At 40.2% G+C, this 19,226-nt stretch overlaps 1 protein-coding gene across 1 annotated transcript in view; it reads right to left on the bottom strand.

Moving 5' to 3' along the window:
- Positions 1-19,226, bottom strand: part of PKHD1 (polycystic kidney and hepatic disease 1 (autosomal recessive)) — a gene marked incomplete at its 3' end in the record, with an annotated part of 176,819 nt that overhangs the window by 64,458 nt on the left and 93,135 nt on the right. The window contains exons 36-38 of the mRNA XM_010018724.1: positions 17,568-17,780; positions 2,161-2,368; positions 1,059-1,216 (exon numbers count right to left, since the gene is read on the bottom strand). Of these exons, the coding sequence (XP_010017026.1) occupies positions 1,059-1,216; positions 2,161-2,368; positions 17,568-17,780 (579 nt within the window). The remainder of the gene's footprint in view (positions 1-1,058; positions 1,217-2,160; positions 2,369-17,567; positions 17,781-19,226) is intronic.

Here is a 19,226-nt window from a genome sequence, read left to right on the forward strand (position 1 = left end):
CTTCCATGGGTGTGTGCTCAGGATATTTTGGTATGAGGGAAATCAGGCTATGAATGAGCAACTTGGCCTTGGTCAGTGGAAGTGCAGAGGGGATCTCAAATTCCAGCACTGCCTGCTTATGCTCAGTAATGTTCATTTTTCTTTCAAAGAAGGTAAATTAACCACAAAAAACACTGCTCACTCATCTTCTGGTGACTCCTCTGAAAAATCCTCCTATCCTTTAACTCAAATAAAACCCTCAAACGGTTAGCACATTTCAGACTATATTTATGAGTTCCACAGAAAATGGACCATAAATCCATGAGTAATATAAGCAGTTGGCTGCTGGATATGAAATGAAGTCTGGTGTCACAGTCTGAAAGCCCAAGGCATTTTATTTTAAAGGAAACCTTACACCTGGGTTGCCAGATAACCTAACTCTCCTTAAATTATAATTGCTGTGTCTGATTCTGCTTTCTCATCAACTGGTGTAAATCAGGAAGCCACCTGTCAAATTTCATGGTGTTTAATACAGGTAGAACTACAGGAGAATCAAGACACCTAACATTTGTTACTGTATGCTACAAGAAACTGTCACCTGTTATTTTTCCTTGGTGTCCCTAAACACTAAACAACATGTCAATATTTTACACTGAAGAGTACAAACAGCATAGGGCTGTTTTGTTTTTCCTTCTTCTTAAAGTTCCTTAATAGTAAACACAATTAAAAATTTAATGTATTATGTACACTGAAACATGTTTTCAGAAGATACTTTCTTTTCTACACCCTTAGGCTCAGGCAAAACTAAAGGGTCTTTCCCAAGATGGCTTGAAACAACAGCGTGAAAATAATACATCTGAGATATCACCATGAAAGGCAGTTCAGCTCCTGAGATTTCACACTTCAATGTCAAACAGTGTTTGGAAAGATAAACTCGCTTTGCTGGCATTGGTATATCTCAATGTTATCCTATTAAGAAAGAGTTCCAATACACAGTGGTAGTGGTACATTAAAATCACAATGTGATTTTAATGGAGCTATTCTTCTCAGTACATTTCCATGAGAAAGGATCTCCTCACCTCTTGTAACACCTGCTTTTACACACTGTCTCAGATGTAACATCCTCTCCATCGTCACATTTCCTTGAACAACAACCCTTCTGCTAATCAGTGCCACCAGACCACTCAAAGGCAGACCTTGGCCATTCACCCATCCTTCTCCAATACTGTGGGAGTATCTGAGGAAAGACACAAAGAAGACACAAAAGCATCTGCACCTGCCAGGTGACAGTAATGATGTTTACTCTAAGTTTATAACCACAATTGCCCAAATTCAGAGCTTGTTTCAGTCCTTTTATTTCTATGGACTCTGGCACATCCAATGTGTTTTCATATATAGGCTAAATATATTTTTCTTGCCTGATGTTTACTTTCATCTTTTTGTTTTTCAAGCTCACAAAGTTTTCCTTAGATTATGTATGTTTACGACAAAATATTCAGCTTTTGAATTTTCTTCCCTGAACATATTTGGTGAAAACCACCAGTACTTTCTTCCTCAAGCCCCACATATTTCTGAAAATGATACTGTTAATCTTCCTGGGCACTGGAATTGGTTTGCCTCCAAGAGAGTAACACATTTCAACACCTGGGCTCCAGGAGATGATGAGAAGTACAGTTTGTCCAAGATCCCCATGCACAGAAGACAATGAGAACATAAAGCAGTGATATAACCACTCCTGGGAAACTTGGAAGCAGTATTTCCAAATTGAAGTCATTCACTTTAAGTGAGTTGTTAATCGGCTTAAGAAAATTAGCCAAGAAGGGAGGATTTTTATTTTTTTTTCAACAGAAGTTAGACATTTTTGTGAAAAAACTGCACTTTCTCAAGAAATGAACTATGCAGGAAATTTCTCTGTCCACTGGACTTTACTCATCATCAGTGTTTTCTGCTTCAAAGGTTTTCTGAGTTCATGCTTATGATACAGAATTTAACAATAGTCAGAAACATTGAAGATCAAGGGTCCACTAGCTTTAGGGGGAACAAGGAACTGAAATATCTCTGACCACTTTTGTTAAAGGGATTTATATAGTTATTATGTCCTGCAAGGAACAGCAAATCCTCGCTTTGACCATATTTTCCCCTGGCTTAAAGTAGAAATCCCCTTGGCCCTTGAAAGGATACCTGAGTGGTGATCTAAGGTACAGCTCCATGTTGTTTACGGATTCAATAACAGCCATTTCTTCTTGCTGTTGTACATCTCCAAGGCCTGTTCTTCCTATCACGATTTCATCATCTGGCTGCCAGTCAACAGGTTCCTGGAGAACTAATCGTGTGTCATTAGCATGAGCTGATGATTTCAAGTGTGTGAAAGATATTTTGGGCATCCAACCTCAAAAAAAGAAAGAAAAAAAATTTAAAGCAAGTCAATAAACATCAAAAAACAGAAGCATCATGCTTAAAAATCACTGCTTCATTTGGATCGTTCCATAGTCATTCATTTCTTTCCGATGCTGTGTAAGAGAAACAGATTAATGCTATGAAAGAGGGTTTGTGCACATCTGTTTGGATCAGACATGCAGTGTTTTCCAAATGACATCTTCATTTGGTATTTTTTATCTTTACTGGTCCCCAAAAAGCTGGAAAAAACATGCTCTAAATAAGTTTGCTCAACCGATGGTAGGAGATGCTGTTCAGTTTCATTCCCCCAAACTGACTTCCACATGTGAGGAACACCCTCTTGAGCACCATTTATAACCAACAGAGAAAAGCATTCTCTGCACAGAGACTCTCTGACTTTGAATTATCAGCTTCTCCAGGCAAGTGTCCAAAATGACATGAATCTAGACCTACAAGTAACTTGCATTCAAGAAACCAAATGCTTCTGTTTGTTAGCAACATTTCGGTAACATGTGTACAGACAAATGTCACTTCTTTCAAAAACTTTGAGAGTGACTACACATTGCTTAGCTAGCAGCATGAGGTCTTGACACTGTACCCAGTGGAGGATCCAATATGAGGAGTCATTCTTTGAGATCTTGGGTGAAGCGATTTGCCTTGTCATGCAACACAACTGATAGGCAGCAAAATCAAACACAAGACTAAAATGGCTAGTGTGCAACCAGCCTGCTTTCAAAGAGCTGACAAAAAACAAACAAAAAATTGCTGGTGGTCCTTTTTACTAGTTGACAATTGTGGTGGAGACTGGACATCTGATTGTGTCAGCATAAGATTATGTGATGATGAAAGCAAGATTCTACAGATGCCTAGAAATGTATCTCAAGCTGTTTCCAGAGGTAGGAATACCCTGCAGGTAAAATGCCAAAATGCTTCCCCTATGGGTGGTATTTCTCAAGAAGCCTCCTTCAGCTGCAGCTAAGTAGAGGAGAAGAAAACCTGGAGGACCAAATGAAGTGTGTGGCAACACTTAACACAAAAAATGTTGTACTATTTGTCTTTTTAAAAAAAGGCATTTTGGTTGTTGAAAATTCTCAAGTACAAAAAAAAAAAAAAAGACATTTTTATCATATCATATCCAATGCATTATTTTTAAAAATTGTTGTTAAAGGAATTAAAAAACTTTTCCATTTTTTTTTCCACATCAGTTTTCCTTTTAAAAATAAGAAAACTGTAAAAAATCCAGTATGTTTCTTAAAAAAAAAAAAGTAAATGTTTTATGTGGAAAGAATTTCCTTTAGCTTATTCCATCCAAAAGTGGAAATAACAAAAGAACAGCACATACTATTTTAAGTATTTTAACTCTGGGGACTTTTCCCAGAAAACTTGAATCTCAGAAAACACTGCTGAAATGAGGTCTTGATCTGGCTAGACCTGGAAACATATTTTCAAACTTAAGGTGTAGTGAAGGTCCCTGGGGATGGGATACAGGTTTGGCGAGCAGTGTGGATAAGGTCAGCAGGGTGAAGAAGAGCCCCTGCATCAGCAGCATTAGGCCATCATTGGAAGGCAATAGCAAGGCTGCAACTGCAGTTTTCCAAATTTGTTCTTCTTCAGCGGACATACTACTGAGCCTGTGTACAACAAGCCCCAGCAATGAAACATCTTGCCATTTCACCCTCCCTTTTACACTTCTTGAAGTTTGCTTTAACTCCTGACATTGCTTTTTCCCTAACGGGCTTTGGAACAGATTGGTCCAATGAGATCCAACACCATGAACACCATCAGGGGAGAGCATCTGCCTCATACACCCACCTTTAGTATATTTTTCCTTCCTTCCTTCCTTTGCAATAGATCATAATTTACCTTTAGCCCACAGCAAGTTACTGTCCTCCCTGGCTGTACTATAGAAAAGTAATAACACCAGAAATCACTAAGGGTAGAGGTTGCATCCAACAAATCATTTTCAAATTATTTTAAGCAAGCTTCTCTCTCTCCATATCCTGTTTCACTTTCTTGTTGCTTATAGTCTGGTGTCCCAATTCTTTCCTTAATGAAGATGGAAATAAGGAGTGGCACGTCCAAGTAAGTAAATTCACAGCAGAATGAGAAGGAAGAATCAAGTCTTTACAATCTGTCATCTCAAAGCACCTGTTCTGTGTATCAATGATGGGCATCTAAACCTAGCTGAGATACTTCTGGCTTATTATCTTTTATTTTTTTCTTAAATCAGACTAGAAATTTCTCGACCTAAAGCTAAACAAATCTTTCAGACATCCTTCACTTAATGTACTTCAGTTCGTATCATGGAATTGTTTTGGAATGCATCAAATGGATTTCCTTCAGATGAAACTATTGCAGTCCTATAATCCAGTAGGACATATAATACACTTCAGGTGCTAATGGAACAAGACTAGAATGACTCTATAGTAGCCCCCAAAATGCAAATAGTGTGGACCCTGCATTCTCAGCACCTACATCATTCGCTCTACAGATCTGCTTTTATTGGGCCACATTGTTTTCTATTGTAGACATAGCAGAAGCCCACCTCACATCATTCATGTGCACAGACATCAAAGATTTTCCCTGTGAGACCTCCTCCTCAACACAGCTTTAGTCTGCTCAAAAAACCCCTCTCTCGATGTCAGCATGTCTCGATGTCTTGATGCATTCTTTTACTAGCAGCAGTCTCATAATCTTTATTCATTTACCTTCTTTCACTGAGTGATCCTCGTGAATTTTTAGGACCCACATAAAAGAGAACAACTGACAGCAGCCATCTGCATGTTGAGCAGCAGACAATTTTTCTCTAGCTCTGGACATTTTGTTTATAGTACTGATTTGTGTGCATATGTTAATGTGTGTTTGCGTGCATCTGTGGCCAGACACACAACTGACTCCCGTTGTGTACATCTGTCACACATGCACTACAGCAACACTGCTGGGCAACAACTCTTGTCATTAAGGGGTGACAACCATCATTCTGCATTCAAAATATGCTCAAATAGAAAAAGCTTGTTTCAGGCTTTTCTCCAAATTGTGAAGCAAAAAATTTTTAACAAAAATCTCAAGGTTGTGGGGTTGGTTTTTTTTCCATTTCTTCTAAAAGAAGAGTATTCATGGTATCCAAACACATACCCCCTTTTTTCCCATCCTTCTTTTCCTTCTTTTTTTGTTGTTGTTTTTTGGTTTGTTTTTTTACTGTGCTCCTTGTCTCCCATTTCAGTTTATTTTATCTATTATCCTGATGATTCAGGTGGGATGATGCACAGGTTTTGATCAGTGATACTTTTCTTGTCAATTCACCAAGGAGGGACCATAAGTGAGGCTTCTTTGCCTTATCTACAACATATTCCTAGCCATGTTTTGGTGGGAGCCTATCAGACACCCAAACAGAAATGTACTACACTGTTCCTTGAGCAGTTATTATCCATTGCTATTTAAAATCATTCATTCTCCTTTCTAGGAAAAGGAAACATACAGCTGGTAAACATAAAATTTCACTTTTTAAAAAAAAACAAAAAAGTGTAACATAGCGACCTATATCTCACATAGTTTAAATTATGAGAAAACATAATTTTCCCATGTTCTCCAACTTCAGTATCAAACAGGTTTAAAAAAAGGTAGCTTAAAAAAAAGCACAACAGCCACCTAGCCCCTCAGTCATATCACTGGTGGCTGCGGTTGGCTTGATTTAGTTTGAAGACTGTGGTTTTGTATTAGGTCCCCTAAACATGCTATTTTGGGTGTACGATTGGTCTCTAGCTGCTGTTCCAGAATGACATTGGTCTGACTACAGTCTCCTATCATATCTGCCAGACCTTCACAGATAACTTGGGGTACCATTCAGGGTGTCTGAAAAGGTCCTTGTATTAACACTCAGGTAACCGATCAGCCAAACATCTAGCAGACAGTCTAACCAAACTGCTTCTTCTTGAAGAAGTTTTCAGGTCTCTGCTCACCTGGGATGGACTGACTGGATAGGATACACCACTTTTCAGTCACTCATACATCCAGTTTTTAACTGGGGAGGTGAAATGTGCTGATGAACATCTTAGGAGGGAATGAGCTCCAGCTGGGAGACAACCTTCATTTCCCAGAGGTCTCCTCCAGCTTCTCTCCTTCAAAGAACCAACAGACTCTCTACAAAGATCATGAACTGCTAAAAATGGTTCCCTGGAACAGAACGCCCTGTCCCTGCAGGACCACCCTTTGGGGGCTCAGAGCCCTCTTTCTTATTTCCCCTTGAAAACAAAGTCTATTTCAGATCAAGCATGCAGGGTTCATCAAATAACTTTCAGTGATTAGGACTGGGCTCTGCAACAGGTAAATAAATTACTTCTTTGAGAACAGGAGGTTTAAAAGACCAATAGCTGTGGTATATTTAAATTATTTCTTAAAAAAAAAAAAGTACTGCAAGCAGGAACACTCGAAAGTGCTGAAAAATAGATGAATCTGTATAAGTCTTTAATTATTGAGCTCATTTTTAATAATTAGCTGTGCTCAGATTGGGAAAAAAACACATTTTTAGATCTAAAGCAGAAGTGCCTTTATGTTAAAGGCACAGGACAGAGCCTTTAGACTTGAACTGCTATTGCTAGCTTAGCAAGAACTGAACATTTTGCTAAATGACTTGACAGAAACACTCTTAAATACTGAGCAGAGCAAAACTGTGCTATCAAATTGCAAGGGACTAGAAATGCAAGGGACTTGGAAGGGAATTCCAAAGTCAATTAATCACAAACTGTAGCACAAGGAACATCTTGACACCAGGACCCTGGTATATGCTTCCTTTTAAAAGCATGATGTGAAGATGCAGTCTTGTATAGACTGGTAAAATTATTAAGAACAAGCCAATTCTGATGTGTACAATGCCATTCTCTTTTCTATGTCAAGTATAGAAGAAAAATAGTGTAAATCAAATTTCTTACAGCACCTACAGCAAAACATTTTCTAAACCCATGTAGGATACTATATGGCTTCACTAGCTGATTTCACCTAGTCCTAAATAGTTCAAATGGAGATGAGGATTTGACCTTTACAGAAATGTCTCAGAATCACATCAAAACTCAGCAAACACAGCAAGGAATGTCAGGGCATACTTATCTCTGGGGTTACAAGAAAGTTTGCCTACAGTGGGCAAAGTGTGGATTGTACTGAGTGTTGTAGGTTTTTTGTCCCACTACAGGCACAGGAGAGTTGTCTCCTAATTCAGGAAGGGGATTACCCTAAAGGGACTCAGAAGCACTTCAGTGGCCAAGGAGCCTTGGAAACCCCAGCCACCATGACTGGTGACTGCCCCCACAAAGCTACAAGTTTCTTGGGACCTGAAAGAACGTACAGACCTGTGCTACCCTGGTCATTGATCCCCTCTTCCCATTTATAAACCTAAGCACATGTCCAGCTTTTCTGCCAGGTTCTCAGCAGTCTGGAGCAGAAAAGGAGAGGGAGAGTGAGAGAAACAAAAAAGCGGTGATATTGATCTCACCTGAGAAAGGATGCTCAGATCCCACTCTTCATCCCAGTGGAAAATTATGCCTCAGACAAGGCATCTCCTTCAAAACCTCTGTTTTCAGATTGGACAGTTCATTTTACCCATTCCTTGTATATATATGGAAAAAAAATCACCCCTTGCCCAGTGCCTTAAAATGTCTTCCAGTTTCCACCAGAAGAAAAGCTTGGATTGACAGTGGTCACCAAAGGATGTGCATAGTTTGTAATCTGTTATTTAGAATCATAATTATAGAATCATAATCATAGAATCATAATTATTTGTATTAAGTAAAGTCCACCATGCTAGATGCTCTACACATGCAGTAGCTATAGGAAGACTTAATAGGAGTCTACAACAGGACAATCTACAACACATCAATCCAATGGTGACACATTTAGAGAGTTTTTAGGTCTTCTCATTCTACAGCTCAGCCTTTGCCATAAGGCTGTCCTGTGGTGCTGCTGTTTTTTCCAGTGTTTTCAGATTTACTGGCCATAATCTTCCATCTTTCTTTGTTGCCAGAACACACTGTTTCAAGACACTACAGTCCTTCTCTGGAGTACATTGAGCATAGTCACTCTTCTGTGTCTGATTTATCCTCTTGCAATCTGCACCCACAGATATGTCCATGTTCTTACCCCAGTGGCAACCAGAAGGCATTTGAAACCTCAGATCTCACTAATGATTTCCCTAACCACTAGTTTGCTCTGAGAGGAACTTTTGCCTTTCACACATTCCTATTCAGTTAGATGAATTCCACCTCAAATCTTTCAGATGGTCAAGGTCTAAGAATTTCTGTCATTAGATGACAGGTTACTTAGATGGAAAACAGATACCCATGACCTGAAAACAAGTCTTCTTGGAGCATATGTTGTCGTCTAACTTTAGATACCCAGGGAGCATCCTAACTAAGCCTGACAGCAATCAGTGCTAAACCACATCCAGAGTTAGGCAGATCTGGAGAGTCTGGTTTATACATGGTTGTGTTGGTAGAAACTAGACTCCCTAGTTCAGTTTTAGGAGGCCTGGTTCCAGCCCTAGGCCTGCCATGGGACTTCAGCTCTTTCTCCCAAAACCTAAAGTGTTTTAAACATTTTTCCTTTTCTGGCATAGTACAGCACCATTTGCACCCTTCTCCTCTGATAAACAGTGCCAGAATCCTGCTGCATCTCATTCTCACTCCTATTTACCACAAATTAATTAACTCAGTTACAAACATACTGTTTGTTTGTAGTGTTGACAAACTATAAAGCTCTTTTACACCTTTTGACAGTTTATTGCTGCTTTAAAGTTGAGGTAATGAGATCCCTTTATACCACAAAAGGAATTTACTGCAGGGCGCAGACACACCATCTACTTACTGTGACTATACAAGTTATACTGCAGATAATCTGTCAATCTGTTGCAGCTACATTGTAAATCTTTAGTGTAAATGAGAATAGGATCTTTCAATTTCCACGAACAAAGCAAAAAGAAACAAGCAGTTTACATTTCCCAAAAAATAAAAGAACTTTGCAAGAGACAGAGTTAAAAATGTAATTCAATGGATTATAGCTATGATTAAAAAAAAAAGAAAAACAAACAAAAAATCCCCACATCCACCATCCTATAGTCTCCAGCAATGACACAACACAACCTACTGCAGCATTTCAGGTGTCAAAGTGCCTAAGGAGTCCAACTTCCTCTCCACTGTCATAATCCCCTATTATTTCCTTTCCCCAATCCAAATTGTGCTGCCTACTCAAACTTAGCTTGGCCTTTCCCAAAATTTCCAAATGTCAAAGTGATAAATGCAATCCAGCCATTGGAGATGTGTACTTCGGAAAAGAGATTTATTTTTAAATATATTTTAGATCCAGGATAGAGACTTTGTGCTGCTGCTACTGCTTCAGTTAATAAAAAAACCCATAAAAATAATAGTATCTAAAATTCCTCAAGTTAAAAGAAATAGAAAACTTTTTCCAGAAAGTGTCTTTACTCAGGAGATAGAGGTGTGCTGCTACAGCTCTCTATAGTCAAATAGACCTTAAAGCCCTATCTCCTTATTAAAAGACCTGGAAAAATTCTTTCACGAATTTGGATTTGATGATGACTTTTATTAAAAAAAAAAAAAAAAAAAAGTCAGAGTTACTCAGCTTTTGCAGTGACCAGTTCAGTCACTGGCCATAAAGTGCAGGGAATCAGAAAAGGAAGAATGAGAGATGCTCCCCTCCATTTTCATATGTGTTTAAAAATATGCCTGAACTGTGATCCCTCAGTCCTCTGGACTTGAATGTTTCCAGCTTAGTTTTGCTGTCTATTAATTCCAGTCCTATGCATATTCCCTAGGCATTTGAACAACATTTCTAGCTTGTTTTGCAATGATGTGAGGAGTTTGGGATTTTTTCCCACTATGTATCATAGGAAGACAGGGATGTCTCTGCCTAAAACTGGGAGATGTCTTTCCACCCCCGTACAGTCCTGCAGGACAAACTGCTGTGTGTGGGTAGTTCCTGGGGAGATGCAGGCAGCTTTCCGCTACTTCCCAACACATCCAGTGCAGAAAGCTTTTCATTCATGCCCCGAGCTAAAACAGGAGGTCCTTTCTAATTTATAACTGTTCATTAACTCTTAGGACACCCAAGAGTTTATCAGCTTTCTGACTATTGCACAGATAAGACACAGCAGCCCCAGCGCTGGGTGCTCAGGAGCACACTGGATATTTTAGATTGGATTTGAGCATGGGCTCAAACCATAGTTTGTCTGGTGTCCCCATTCTGTGGGACCAAACCCAGCAGCAGGCACAAGCTTTACATAAGCAATAGGCACACTGAAACAGGAAATCTGGACCTACTCAACCCCTTCACCTAGATCTCTATGCACAAAACCATCACGTGCCAGTTCACTTCTGCACTGTCATGTCACTGGCTCTGGGCAGAGATCCTTTGTGGAAAGCCTCTGGTGTTGCAGACTACTAGGGCAGAGGACTGGGATGCTGCTCTAGGCTGAGGTTGCCACTGCATCATGAAGACATGACACATTTTCTAGCAGTTCTTCTCTGTTTGTACACTGGGAATGCACAGAGATAAGTCATGGCTCAGCTTTTTAACCTGCTTGGTGGCCCACTCATCCAAGGCCCAATGTAATCACTGCTTCAGTATCTCTCTGACTTCTTCCACATCTCATGCAAAATAGGGTTGATGCTTCCCTGTTATAAGTTCTGGAGGATCAAATCCAAGTCTGCAACTAGCCAGATGTGATTTCACTCCAAATTCAAATGAGACCAAACCTTCAACAGCTTTGAGAGAAGAAAAATTCCACAATAAAGTTACTTTTGGAACCATTACACTTTTTTATTTTTTTCCCACTAATGGCACTTTGGGGCCTTAAAGGTTTTGATTTTTATTCTGCAAAACATTGCCTTTCACTAGTGTAGAAATGTTGATATGAAACAGATATAATATTAAAAATAATATACTGTGAAAGTCCAGGTGAAATGAAAATGGCAGAGTTAAATGTCTTTTCCTTCTCCCAGTGGGGGGAAAAAAGTCTGACATCATTCAAACAACATGACAAAAAGAATAATTTTTATTTTCTCTAATAGGAAATATCCTTGAAAGTGACCTAGTCCTGCTGAAAAAAATTTCCCTTTTGTGAAACTACAATTTTCACCTAAAACATTTCCATCTAAATGTTTTTGAAGGGCACTCTCAAGAAAGTAAGGAGTGTCTTACTAAAGTGGGAAGGGCTATATGGTTAAACAGGTCTATGGAAACTCTCATTGTTGCTCTTTTCTGACCCATCACACTGCAGACAAAGTTCCTTCCCTGTGTGTGCTGCCCCATAAATGCAAACATTTCCAAACATTTAATCAGAGATTATCCAGTCACTTTGTTAAGTCACATGTGTCCAGAAAGGAAGGGGAAAGCTTGACGCAAACCCCACGCTTCACACCTGAAAATAGCTCACAACCAAGGGTGCCACATAGGAAAACCTCTTTAAACTGACACCGGGAACAAACAGCTTCCAACACAGCAGCCAACTACTGCGCCGTCCCATCGCGAGCTGCACACAGCTGTTAACATTTTGTGTTATTGCCAGTTAATCTCCCTCGCTGCTGCCGAACGAGACGGGGAATGTGTGACTGCAGGAGCGGGTACGCAGGATGGCATGGCCATTTAAATGCTAAGATCAGTTCACCACATCCCCAGCATGCCATGAAAGAGAATGTGTCACGCGGGGAAAGTGAGGATGAGCCCAAACCGAGGGTCCCTGCCTAGCTTAGCCTGCAGCCCTGTGAAAACCCAGATCCGGGTGCAGGCTTCTCAGCTTGCCAAACTTTCCAGGCTTTTTCATACCTGGGGTCAAAATTCACCCTGATTTTGTCACTGGTTGCTCCTCTTCCTCCAGACAATGTCCTAGTTGTAGTTGAAGCCAGAATTGAAACGGGTATTTCAGTGCTATACTCAAAGGTTTAAAAGAGGAGACTGTCATCCCAGAAAAAGCCTCCACATTTGCAGTAATCCACAAACTTCCTCCCATCAAGAAATACAAGCTAACATATTAGCTACAGTCTTTATATATTCTATTTACTCTATTCTATTCTCTCCTATCCTATCCCACATCTTAGCATCCAGCTCTCAGCCCCCCTTTACATAACATTTTTCCTCATTAAGATCAGCACCAAAATGCAGAGCAACTGATTTAAATTTAAATCAAAGATGATAGATGTATTTCTATTAGAAAGAAGGGCAAGCTATGAAAGACACAGCAGCTTTCACTGAACCCTCTCTGGGTATCTTTTTCCCCCCATCTGTGAGGTCTTTAAAATCTAATGGTCATCTTATATTTGTGAGCAAGAAAGTGAAGGAACAAGTCATTGTACATTAGTTACTCCACAGGAAGTGCCTAAGTGCAGTTTCCTACCCTCAGTAAATGCAAGGGGATTCAAGGCAGCTTAGCCTTCTGTTCAAGAGCCATCTGCTTTAATGCATCATGTTAAAGTCAAGGTCTCGAAAGGAAAAATGCTGTCACAGAAGGCAAAAAATCTCATGCAAGCATCACATAGAATAACTAGCATTTAAGGAAAACCAACCTGTGGAAGTGACCCCAGAAAGGGAAAAAGGATCTAAACTCGTGGTGTAACAGGGACGTACAGACCAATGGCTTCAGTTAGTGGAAAATAACACGTATTGAATGAACGAACATTTCGGTAAGGTAAAGAAACAGATCTTTAGCAGATCTTTGCACCTTATCTTGGATCCCTCTGCTACACTTTTTTTTGCCTGTGAAGTTTTAAATTTTAATATGTGAGTAAAGCAGAACAAATTCTCTCATGTTGTCTATGATCTCTTAATCTCAAACTCAGCACAGATACATAATACTGCTTAATGGAGAAAAAGCAAAAAGCATTTGATTAAATGTTTGATCTCTTGAGGAATGCACAAGCTCCAGAGAGCACAGTGCACAGCTCACAAATGTTTTGTGGTTTATTATTGATTAAAAGTGACTAAAATTAATAATTGGTTCAACTGATAAAAAACTTTTTTCCTGAGCTAACCCTGAAGATGTATAAAATTGTTTGGATTGCAAAGAAGTCTGGGATTGAAGTGCAGAACTGCCTGTATAATGTCATCTTCCACAGTCAGCATCGACCGCAGCAGGACTAGCCATGACTTGACTGAAATCAATGCTGATGTCTCTGTTTTAATTATGCGGATTACAAATAGGTACAGTACTAAACCAAAAATCTCTGGACATTGTTTTTCCTTTACCATGTAACTTTTACAGTCTGGATAAAGTGAATGTAGCACATGATTAAATCTGAAGCATAACATTTTCCATCTAGTTGGAGAGGTATATGCTATTAGTCAAAATGCAGGGAACAGGATCATATATTCATGCCCCATATCATCGCAGTATTGGTACTGTCAAAGTTTCAGCTAAATATGCAGCAAAAAAGCTGGTTTTTTGGGGGGGAACACGCACAGACTGTTTCAAGGGGATACAATGGAATAATGAGCTCATCTACACAGGACTGCTAAAAATGGAGCAGAATAGAAATGGCTTTTAAAATGTTTCCATCCATGGTAATAATAGTGTTGGGTCCCTGAAATCACGCTGTCACAAAGCAAGAGTAGGTGTCCTCAGCTACTGATGCACTATCTCCTCTTACGCTGCCTCCTTACCCAGTCCCTGCCGCCCAGTCAGCATCTGCTGGTGTCTCCGGTCCAGTTTCCTTGGGAAGGACAAAGGTGCAAGAACAGCCAAGGCCACCATGTTAAACTTCTCTCCTGAAGCTTGTCAGGAATGTTTCTCAGGGAATAAAGCACAAAAGGAGCTGGAGACAGTGATAAATTTCCCTTCTGAACAATCAATAAAATTGCTTCAGCCCTGCTCAGGCCCCTACTGCGGATGCAAGAGCCATAATTACATTGTCAAAAAGTCGAGTTGCCCTGGCTGACTGAAACCCCCTGTAAAACTGACGTGTGATTGACAGGCAGTTTATGGGTGGCATGCTCTGACTGGCAGGGGAGTTGGCTAAAGCCAAAGGCAACAGTGAAATTTCCCAGTCTGCTACAACTACCAGAGCAAAGGACTGCCACTCACGAGGGAATTGTGGGAAACCCTTAGTCATATTAACATATCAAAGTGAAGAACTGACAGCGCTTACTAAACAATTTGAACTCAACCGTGGCTGCAGAGCATCCCCCAAACTTCCCGGTCTGAAAGAGAAGAGAAATTAAAATGCGCTCAGTTCTGTCTTCACTAAGACAGCTAAGAATTTGGAAACCTGCTTATTTAATGATTTTGGTCTGAGATAACATATATACGTGTGTATATATACACGTATCTCAAAAATGTATATTGCTGAACATGTCAGCCTCTTTCATATGAATATAAAAGCGGCTGTCATGCTCGACAATTTGTTCTATACCACAGGCCAGACTGGTACTAAATTGGAGACAGAACAGCATATTTCTGTTTCATGTAAGCAATATGTACAAAAAAAGAACACACTCCTTTTGGTCTTTTTTTCAAGCAGGATTCTGCTGCTTCAATACTAAATTGCAGATTGCATGGTTTGAATGAGTCTTAAATGTAGCCATGCACTGGCATTGTATGTAGTGCACAAAGCTTAAAAGTGACTTCACAGCTAGTCTGGATTTCTTGAATAAGAATTCATAAGAAATTGAAACCAAGAGATGTTTCCACTAATGGATGAAGCCACCTTTGGCTCCAAGTATCTCCATACAGATAATGCTTCTCATCTTCTTGGTTTCTTTGGGCATGAGGAATTGCTGGGAATTATGACACTGAGTAAAATGTAAGAAATATCTGTGAGAAATGCCTTGAGGATACTGACACAGAACCTGGGTTCACTTCCCTCCATTGTATTGACAAGGTAACACTGTTAAAAGTACTTCTGCCCTGTTTGTCTCCATAATTCTGTGGGTCGTCTGTGAGGATGGAGTCAACAAGTAGTATGATAAAGGCTCAGAACTGAAAGGAGAAGCAGCACAGGAGACACAGCTGCAAGGATCTGTTACTGGCTTTTTCTACATTGATAGAAAACAAAACAGCATGAAGAAGACAAGGCTTTTGTTATGAAGTGCTGACAATTTAAGGAGAAAATCCTGACTTACAGGGGTCAAAGCAAGACTGGAAGGATCCTTTAAAGTAGAAGACACAGAAAGTGAAGTAGCAAAAGCTATTATCAGGCAAATTCAAATCAGACATTTTAATACTTTTCTTAAAAAAAAAAAGAAAAAAGAAAAACATGGATGATTAACCAAATTAATCCCCTGGAACAACCTTCTTTAGAAAATGCTGGCTTCCGTTTCTCTTGACGTCCTCAAAGACCAAGCCTTTCTGGAAGGCATGCTTTAATCTAATGTGAGCTACTGAACTTAAGGCTGGAATAACTGTGTGAAACTCAATGGCCAGAAACAGACAGTCAATTCAGCCTAGATGATCTAATAGCCCTTCTTCAGAGAGCTCCTCTAGGAAATGGGATAGAAATGCTCTGCCCTTCTGCAAAGCCAGTTTACTGGAATTATTAAAGCCATTTGCAAGCATTAATATTTTAACTTTGCTGTGTCTTGACAAGGTGGTCAAAAGCACCTGACATGGTGTTCAAGAGTAATGCAGCCCACCTCACTTACCACTGCCAGGACCACCTTCCCCAGCCTCTGCTGATCTCTCCTGATTCAGAAAAGCATCAGTTCACCAATTCCCTTCCAACAGCCAACTTCCCCTGACCTCGCTCAGCTCCTGTGAACTGACAGGATTACTGCACAGTGGTACGGCTCGCTCCCTGTCTGTCCTCAGACTGTACCCTTTGGTGTCTGACATCATTTTTGACTGAGAGCCACACGTCAGTGATGGTCAGATAGAAACATTTCTTCCTGAAGGCTGGGAGGGTGTAAGTTCAAGGCCTGCTGGAGGGTACAAACTCCTACCAGTATGAAGGTCGACACACAAGACCATAAGAGAGGGAGATGAAGTATTCAGATACATTGGCTTCTTTTTTTTTTCTCTTCTCTATGACACATATGCCTTTAAAAATAGCCCATTAGTTAAAAGGTTGGCATGTGTGCATTGCACTAATATTCTGATTGATTCATGCTGAGTTTGGACCCAAATTCAATATCCAATCACTGCACCAACAAATGGCCATTTTATACCTGTATTTTATGGCTTTCCATAAAAGCTCTGTAAGTAAATTCTTCTATGCCACAACATCTGCAAACCTACAACCATTTTCTGTCCTGTCACTTGGTAGGAATGCATAGCTCTGGCTCTGCAGGACTTCCCCTTAAGGGAAGGATCCAGTAGCTAGAGCAGAAGACTGGGTATCTAGGATTGAACTTCATGGCATTGCCACAGTTTTTCTGCATAGACCTGCACGTATCATCTATGACATAACCTGTGCTGAGCAGGTGCAGTTGTGTGGGCCACCAGGAAAAACAGATGCTAGGTGTGCTCCTAATGCTACAGAAAGACCACTGGCATTGGGACATCTGCACAACGCAGAAAGATGGAGGTGGAGAGGAAAACACACTGCCAGCAGCACGTCATTGGTGCTTTGAGAAGTATCATCCCCACTCCAGCTGGCACAGGCTACTAACTGCAGCATGCTTGTCATTGGCCTCACCAGGGGACCTACCTGGTAGACTACACTATCTTGGAAACCTCAAGAGTCATACCCTCTCTGGAGAAGAAACTTCCCCATTGTTATGGAGAAAGTTGAAGGGAGAAGAATACCTCATTCTAGTAGCAGAGCAAATCCACATGGTTCACAACACAGATCAAAGGTCCAGTTTCCAAGGACAGAGACTTTCTTTTATGGACAGGCATGCATAAGTTCAAATATCTTCTAGGCACCTCAAAGACTGCCAGGGTTTCATATCTTCTTCTTGGGGTCCAGATTTCCAAATTACTTACCTCCCAGTATGGGAGTTTTTATGGAGATAAAACTGACATTTCCTGTATAAGATATTACAGGACTAGGAGTCTGATGGGAAATGTAAAGGTATGAAGCTCTGGCCCAAAAACCTGATTTCAACAAGTACTTAACTGTAATTAGAAATCCAAGTTCATGGCCAAAGTTGCTTGGTTTTGTGTAGTTTTTTGTTTGTTTTCCTCCAAAAAAATTTCTGCTTTGTTTTCTTTTATTCATTTGTACTTTGCTTTTGCAGAGAATTAAAAATATACTCACCGTGAATGGAAAGGGTCCCATTCCTCACTGCCAAGAACTTGACCCCATATTGAAATAATGGTGGAGAATGGAGGCTTCCATAGAGATAGATGTGTGCTTTGTGATGGAAAGGGGCCTCAGGGGATCCCACCCGGAGCTCTCCTCCATCAGATATCAGAATGTAATGAGCATGCAGTTCTACAGGTCCTGGACCAGTGAACAAGAGTTTGCCACCTGAAGACAACAGAAGAGCAAAACAGAACCATAGATCTAATGGCAGTCATTATCTCACAGTCAAAACACCTGGAAGACAGGTAAACAAATGGCTTTGCAATAAAATTATGAGATTAAGGGTAAAATATTATTGTCCTGCAAAATTTCCACCTTGCTCTGCATTTCCTCCTATGGATTTATCAGCCATTTTCACACATTATTAATTCAGCCTATTTTTCAGTTCTACCACAAGCTGCCTTTCTTGACTTGAGCAAGGCCATTCAGCCTGGGCAGACATCCCATCCTAGTCTCTCAGATTCCAGTGCAAGGGAGCTATGTTTGGAAAATCCCAGTTTTAACCTACTCACTCTCTGAATGTTAAAAAAGGATATTACTACTCACTTTTTGTGTTACTTTTCAGATTACAAACTACTTGTGACAGGGAGAGGGGAGGGGAAGACGGCTTTGGAACATGCAAACTGGCAACTTGTTTAGATCAGCAGTTGATTTAATACTGTATACTCTTCCAGCTGCTGTTCAAAACCAGATGTTTCCAAATACAATATAAAGAAATTCTCACTGTTAGCAGGATGTGAGATGATCTCCCCATCCCATGAAAGCCTCATTTTAATCCCAAATTAGAGGTTAGCTTTGCCTGAAAGCATAATGTTTCATCTCCTTACATATATTTTCTTTTTACCATCTAATAGTATAACTGGATAAGATTTTTCAATAATATAGATCTGATCCTTCAAATCTTTCTAATACATAGTCACAATCACTTCTTAAAGCAATGAGTTCTGTGGTCTAAGTACGTAGTGCATGACAAGGCATTTCCACGTCTTGGTTTTGGCTCAGTCTCTTCAGTTCTGTCAAATGACTCCTTTGTTCTTGCCCTCTATGAGGTGGCAATCCCAATCTATCATCTCAAGATGGTTTCTCCTTTACCTCCTTTCATATTTTGTCTCCTATGAGGGACACTGTTTTTATCTTTACAGTGTATTTGGACAGAGTGGACTCTCAGACGTCTAATCATTCTGCACATGGGATATGTCTTCCTACATCAAGCCATACTTCCCAGGAGCTAGTAGGGGATACTTCAAAACATGGCAACTTCAGACCTCTTTCCAAAAGATCTGTCACCCTCCCAACATTTCTTTTTATGTGCCGTCTCATACCATAGCCAGCTTTGTACTGGTGTTAGCAGTTTTTAATGATGACCTCTATATGTAACAAACAGTTGGCTTTCCTTCCCCACAAGTTACAACCAATCCTTAGCAAGAAGGATAAGGAAGATCAGACCTCTGTTTTAATTTTCAGTACTGAGATGAAAAGGGAGGGAAGAAGTTTTGATATAAAAACTATCTTGACCATTGTTCACCTTTCATGAGGTCTTGTTGCTCTCCATGATAAGGGAGATGCACAGCCCTTTTTTGACTTTCCCAGCAGCTGCACCCAATCCTGCTG

The sequence above is a fragment of the Nestor notabilis genome, unplaced genomic scaffold, assembly GCF_000696875.1.
Source record: "Nestor notabilis isolate BGI_N333 unplaced genomic scaffold, ASM69687v1 scaffold17747, whole genome shotgun sequence".
Lineage (NCBI taxonomy): Eukaryota > Metazoa > Chordata > Aves > Psittaciformes > Psittacidae > Nestor > Nestor notabilis.